General features: G+C 39.2%; 1 protein-coding gene across 1 annotated transcript; it reads right to left on the bottom strand.

Moving 5' to 3' along the window:
• Nucleotides 1-2,521: 2,521 nt before the first annotated feature.
• lmo2 (LIM domain only 2 (rhombotin-like 1)) lies at nucleotides 2,522-7,139 on the bottom strand. Its single transcript, XM_042496229.1, has 3 exons — nucleotides 6,618-7,139; nucleotides 4,885-5,100; nucleotides 2,522-3,863 (listed from the first exon to the last, which is right to left on the bottom strand). Exons 1-3 carry the CDS (start codon nucleotides 6,656-6,658, stop codon nucleotides 3,638-3,640), a joined length of 483 nt encoding a protein of 160 aa, XP_042352163.1. The 5' UTR covers nucleotides 6,659-7,139; the 3' UTR covers nucleotides 2,522-3,637.
• Nucleotides 7,140-7,420: the final 281 nt, after the last annotated feature.

Raw genomic sequence — 7,420 nt, forward strand, 5'->3', positions numbered from 1 at the left:
GAAAATAAGAACTTACGAACTACGTACCTTTGAATGAGCTGTTTATAATCTATATAGGGAACGAGTCCTTGTCATCACCATTATGTTGCACCACCATGTTTTCTAAAGTAGCCCAGAACGATGTAACCTAACATAGACTCTAGGTAGGGCCTTTCGCATTTTTATATATTTGCGTCGGCCTCTTTGCACTGAACAGCATCAGAAAAACACAGATTTTTATTAAAGTGTGACACTGCTTGATTCAATGTTGTTACCAGTTTAAATCATCAGGTTGTTTGTTTTTTTTTGAGAGGAAGAGACCTCTGAAGATCATTCAGCTCCTAATAAAAGCCCTCAGGATCTTAAGATGAGTTCACACTTGGCACATGGGAGGAGTTTCAGCCAGTGGCATGTCCAGAGTCTTTTTTGTTTTTTATTGGGGTGGCCCAAATGGGGCACTGACTAATGCAGGGGTGGCATGTAGTACAAGCGCTGCGGCAGGCACACATAGCATAGCTTCAATTTACCATTTTTGTCTCCACTTCCCATATCTACTTTAATTACTAAAATTGCAGTGTCTTACAGTGAATTGCACCTTTGAACGAAAATTCATTTTACTCGTCAAAGAGTTTAGACTGACTGGGCAGATAGGACCAATCAGCTGGTTGCAATTCTCACCGCTAGATTTTAATCCTACGCATTGTTTCTTTTAAATAGTAAATTCCATATTTGGTGCAAAAACAATGCTTAGTTGTCATTTCTGTATTTTGTCACATTTATTAAATGTATAGGCCGAGTTTGTGGCAAAGAGAAGGGTTACAACTTTGCTACATATTTAGTTTTAAATGCAGTCAGAAGAAAAGAATATCTGAAGGGGGGAAAAATTGTGGTTTTGTAATTATTATTCATATACACAGCTTTGATGTTTATGAGACTCCAAACTATGAAGAAATAAAGCCAGTGTCAACAAAAACACAGGGCTTAACAGTACTATGTCACCAGCATTGTGGACGTTTTACTACTGAGCGGTTTCCAATACTTTTCGTTGTTACTATGTTATTTATCCACACACATCTTAAGCCTGGTGTTCAGTATGGAGCTGATTTGTTGTTGAGACCACCGTGTAGTAGTTTTTTCTTTGCAGCCATTCCTCAAGCATTGCTTAATGCCACACTGACGATTCTTCAATCTGCAGACCTCCAAATGAGCACAGGCCCAGTATCCCTCTGTGTGCCTATACACTATATTCCCATCTCTATTGTGGGAAAACTCGTTAGTTTCCCCATAAGTATCTCTTTCAGCAAAAGCGTCATCTCAGCCTGGGTGGGTTTTTTAACTCTATCTGTTCCTTCATTCCCCTTGCTGTGAAAAACTGTCAGGCCGTGCCAAAGACACCATGCTGGAGCTTCTGTGCCCTGCCGTTACCCTCTTTTTGTCTCCCCTTTTGTCTTTCTTGCAAATTGTTTCCCGGTTACATTTTTCACCCACTTATTAATGTCAGTTAAGCCCATTTCTCTCACCCACTAATACAGTGTTGTCAGGCGCCTTTGTTCCCAACCTCACACGCAAGAGCAATCCATGGATTCAATTATTGATGTTATAGCTGTAAAGATAACTGGGGATGGCAGGAGTTTGTGGGATGGCACTGGAGGAGCACGCCTTGTGGCCAGTTCAGAGTATAGTTGACAGCTGGCAGACATAAAGAAGAGAGCAGAAACACTGTGAGGGGTACCAGCTTTGAAGACAAGACAGTGAGGAGGGAAAAGCCAGAGACAGTCAGTGTTACAGCCCAAAACATCATGACTTCATTAGCATCAATTTCTTCTGTTTCTCTCTCTATGATGCATTCTCTCTTTTGGCCCTGCCAAGAGTTTGTTATGAGAAAAATCTGCATCACATAATAGGTTTTTAATATTTAACAGTTTTCAGCAGCTCCCTATGACCTGTCTAAAATAACCTTAACTCAGTGAACTACAGGTCATTTTATGGTTGGAATTTATTAATCTTTTAGTGACCTCTTGTGGCTAAAACCAGTGTAAAGAATAGGGCGCTGCCTCATCAGAAGCATCTACTGTTATTCTGTTAAACACACACCCACTATGTTTTTCTTCATACTCTTAAAGCTCATAACTGTTTCTCAATTTGATATTCACTAATTACACTGAGCATATGCTATGTGCTAATCTTTTTAGTATATTTGCATTTTGTGTCCAAGAAATCAACATACGCTGCTTTGTACATTATTTTTTCACACTATGTGTGCAGTGCAAAGGCCATTAACCCTTTGAAACCTGGATCGACATCAGCTTTCTTGTGCTGCGTAAAGATCTGTGTCACAAGCATTTAAACCTTTGAGGCCTGAATAAACTGGGTGCGCACAAAAATCAGCATTGTTTTATTTGCATACTGACTGAGTATACTTAAAACTTGCCCAGTGCTGGTATGTAGTATGTGTGTTGATGGCCATCACAATTTTCCTTTGAATGTATGGACTTTAAGTTTCTTTGTAACTGACAGGAAGACACTCACACCATAGATGATCACTGTTTTTCTAAACTGTAATTTATTTAATAGTAAATATCCCAAAAGTCCTGGGTGCATCTCCAGAGAGGTGTAACAATTATAAAAGACACTGAAAACAGCTCCAAAGTCAGAAAAATTAGTATTGCGTGGAATCCCTCGATCACTAGAGGGCGCCACCAGTTCAACCTGGCAGCACAGTACAATCATTCTGATCAGGATTTTTCAAAATTGACTGTTTTCCATTTATAGCATGAAAATCTGGTAATGCTTCATTTTACATGTCTGCAATTTCCTAATTGAGTCTCTAATTTCCTGGAGCAAAATACAGAACTGTTCATGTAAAAAAGAAACAGTCTGCAATGTGAAAATGTGAAATTTGTCCACAGGCACGCATGTAATTTTTATTCTAATGCGTTTTCACTGGTTTAATATTGCTAATTATTTATTTTTATAGGTATCTATTTATTTTATACACAATTTGAGTACTTAATGCTATTTTTTACACCGATACCTGGGTACTGCATTTTGTTCTTTCATGTTTTCATGGTCAGAATAACAATAAAGTATCCTTGAAGAACATGAAGAATTAATCTTCCAGTAATGAATGAATAATTACTTGGACTGGAAGTGGTGAAGTTCCTTTAGCAAAGTTTCTATTTTCCCTATAATTAGGACCAAAATACATAGTTCTTCCCAGGAAATTCTCAGGAAATTACGCACACATAAAATAAAACGCTACAGAAATTCTCATTTAACGCTTCAGACCAGACTGAGCTGATGAAACAGTGTTTGACTGCAAGAAACTAGCAACTTTTTTGTTCATTACTATGCATTGCAAGTTCTAAAATTCCAGTGTGTATAACAAACAGCTATTATTGCATTTACAAGTATTTCCAGTATTTAAGCATTTTTTGCACTTAGATGAAAAGCCTTCTGTTATTGCTGGTGCAGCAGGGAGCAGTGCAGAGATGTAGCCTCTCTTTGAGTTTAAAAATGATTCCATATGAATGTCTGATGCGTGATACGTACGGCCTGCGCAGGCTGCAAAAAAAGTCTGCTTATCAACAATTTGTTCCCTTTAAAGCCAGCGGGAAAAGGCAGGGTGACGCTCCTTCGTGTTGGGCGAGAGATTCTGCTAAACCATGTTGTTACTGTTGAGTTTGGTCCACTCAAAGATGTCCTGCTCACACACAATGTCTGAGTTGATGAGCAGGTAGCGGTCACCCACGCAGAAATGCTTCTGGCAGGCGGCACACTTGAAGCACTCCAGATGGTAAACCTTGTCCCGCACACGCATCGTCATCTCAAACGCTCGAATCCTCTTTTCACACGAAGCACAGAGACCGTCTTGACCGAAAAGCCTGAATGGATGAGAAAATATGAGCATAATACTGAAAAGACGATAGAAAACATGAAAATTTGAGGAATCTATTGAGTCCAGACCATAAACCATACAATAATACTAACTGGCCTCAAGATTTCTGTGGTCCAGTTTGTGGTTACTAGAATAAACACAATTGCATTTAGGAATAAAATAAGAAATTTTAATTAAAAATCATGAGTGAGGCCCAGCACCATTAAAAAACAGGGCAACAACATTAGACTATAATTCACAATTGTATAATTTCCTGCAAAATCTAAAATACCAAGGGCCAGACTGTTTCCCCATTATATCTACTGCATAGGTATAAAAATGCACCTGTTAAACAATTAATCAGCAGTCCAGCATGTGAAAAAGTGGTGATTGTCAAAAAATGTGCAATAATTTACTGTGATTTTTAACACTTAAGATAAGACTGGCATTATTCTATATTTCTGTTATTGTCAACACAACCCTTGAAACAACCAACACAAACAATGTGTTCGTGCGTCTCTCAAAACTTTCTGACTTTGTTATCCAGTCTGTGGCACGCGACCTAAAGCTAATTTTTACTGAAGATGTAAATCTTTTTAAACAGGTCAACAATATACAGTTTATTCTTTTAAAAAACAAACACCTCAAACACCTGGGCACTGTCATCTTTTTCAAGTATAACCCAAACCAGTGTAAAAACTGCATTTGTAGGGGGAATATTTTCAGCTGTAGATTAACACATTTGGTGTGCGAGTGTGTATTTACAGCACTGTATGCGACCGATTTAAAACAAACATGAGTGCAAGTGTAAAGAAGAGACATGTAACCAAGCGCAACAATGGTGCAGAGGAATATTTAACAGGCTTTGTCTACATTTACTTGCTGGTCTTTTCATCGGATTTTATTACAATAACATAAATATAGAATATTATGAGATTTATCTTTTAAAAACTTCAGTGTCTCGTATTTACACAAATCACATAAAACTAAATGAATAAATCGTGATGTTTAGACACCATCGGACCAACCTGAGGTAGTCTCTCCGACATAGTTTTCTTCCTAACTTGTAGTAGAGCCGGCGGCCCACCTCCCCCAGTCGACAGCCACACAGGTCACAGCTCAAACAGTCCTCATGCCAGTACTGCTCGATGGCCTTCAAGAAGAATCTGTCACCGATGCTCTGCTGACACCCACCGCATGTCAGCAGAGACGGGGGCATCTGGAGGACCTCGTCCACCGGCTCCCTACACAAGAAAGAAAACTGATTAGAAAATCCAATATTCTACACCAAGTTATTGTTTTCTCAGTTACACAACTCATGTAATAGGCTGCTATTTTATCTAGAATAGCATACGATGGGAAAACGTTTGCTGATTTGTTCATATTTTGAGTTTTTCAAAATAATTGAGTTTAAGGCTCCGACTTCCAGATGATCTAGTTTTGCCATTTATTTGTCCACTGAATCTAATCTGTCCACCTTGAGTTACTTGAACAATTGCAGTTTGTTGCTGTCCACCTGAGGGAGCCATTGGATATTGTTCAATTCAGTCCTGTAGTTGCAAAAGAACTGCCACTTTATAAACCCCTCAAAATGTCCCTTTTCTTTCTCCCTAAGAGTCATTAATTGTTGTAGAAATGATCTAATTCCATGCTGTCTTATGGTACCAGTGACAATATTTTCTGTATCGACTTGCTCAACTCTTCACGGAAACTATATGATTGTTAAGTGAAATATTTAAAACCTAAGACCCCACTTTTTGTGGCTACACACCATTCAAAAAAAATTAAATATTCTACATGTCTTTTGCATTATGTCAAAGCCAGATAAATTTGGTAATTAATCATTCCAGTAGAATTTAAAATGAAGTTCTGTGTGTTTGAATAGTGACCTAATGTTTAATACACAATTTGTTATTACTGACCCACTGCTCTTATACACAGCATCTTCCCAGCTTGCAACTTTTAGTTCTTAAAACGTTAAGAGAACAGCACAGTGCAACCAGTGCAGTGTTTTAGTAATGTTTTCAGCGGCAATTTCCAGATTGCTCTTCTTAAAGTTCGGACAACATTCTCTATAAATATTTAAAAAATGTTAAAAATTAGCATGTGTTTTTTTTGTTAACTTATCACATTACATTACATTTTCATAAAAAAATGTTCTGTAATCTCAGTCCTCAATAAGATATTAGGGTTAGGCTTTATTCTCATGTAACATTGTGGGAACATTTTATAAAAAGAACATTCAATAATCTGCCAGCTCTCAACATCACAAAAACATCCTCAGAATGTTGCAGTTAAAGTGTTACGTCTTAGTCAGTCCTTAAAACGTTATTTCAGCATTAGATGAAAATGTTTTCTTTAAAACATTATTGCAACTTCTAGGTAACGATAGCCAATGTTGTGGGAATGTACCCGCTGGCTGTGTTTGGCCTTCATGCCTGAGGAAATATAGATAAAACTATAATAATAATTTTCAACAATCAGACTGCAGAGTTACACAGCCTATTGTACCTCCAGGGCACTTCATATGAACTTTTTCTTGCCAGGGTCTGTTTTTACTCCCTGTGTACACACCCTTGACAATCTGCTTTTGGATATATCATTTTTCTTGCCTGTCAGCAGGAGACTCCTGACCTCATGTTATCAGCCATCTGCAGTTATTGCACATGAGTTAGGCTGTCACAATGATGATGCGTCCTTTTTTTTTTAAAATAGCCTATCAGAAATGATATTATTGCCAGTTTACACCTATGCTACTTACTCATTGGCTTCCAGTGTCTTCCTCTCTATAGTGGATGTCATGTCTGATCTGATGTCCAGTCGGATCCAGATGAGGTTTCAGAGTCCACAGCCGGCTACCTGTGAAGCCCACACGGGCTGCACCTGCTCCCACAGCCTCCACGAGACCCCTGTTTGCGCTTTTCTGTGCTTTAGATTAAATGCGGCAGAGTGGCGTGGAAATGGCCGCAAGACAAGACAGTTTCGCTCTAAGCAGCTAAGCGATGATGGAGGACACTGTCATCATTTCCTGAGGCAATAACCCGCCGTGACACTTCCATATCTCTCAAGTGTATATTCATCATCCTGCAGCGACTTTGCGGACTGTCCGCTCTCTGAATTAAAACAGCATCGATCCGATCATCAAAAGGTCGCGCGGGGATCTCCGTGTCCGTGCGTGTTTTTTAAGTGAGCGGGCTGCAGACGCGCTCCTCCGTTATTGTGCGGCAGCGGCAGCATCGTGTTTAAATACGTCGGGCCCCCTCGGTCTCTGCTTTCGTTTCCCTCTTCCTGCTCACGACTGTTTGACAATGGGGGGAAATCGGTCTTAAAGCGACAGCTAAACACAGCACAGCCTGCGCTCTGTGTCAGCCGGGGAGTTTTCAGGTCGTGACTGAGACTAATGAGTTCATTATATGCTTTGCTTCACCAAAGTGCCGATAGGACAAAAGATAAAGAGTGGCATGTTATAATTAGTACATGCCTCGTGTATTTTCTCAGTAATTACAGTATGTCTCATTACTGCCCATATGAAAACAGGGATGAACAAAATGTGTTGAAAAATCA

Source organism: Plectropomus leopardus, chromosome 11 (assembly GCF_008729295.1).
Source record: "Plectropomus leopardus isolate mb chromosome 11, YSFRI_Pleo_2.0, whole genome shotgun sequence".
Lineage (NCBI taxonomy): Eukaryota > Metazoa > Chordata > Actinopteri > Perciformes > Serranidae > Plectropomus > Plectropomus leopardus.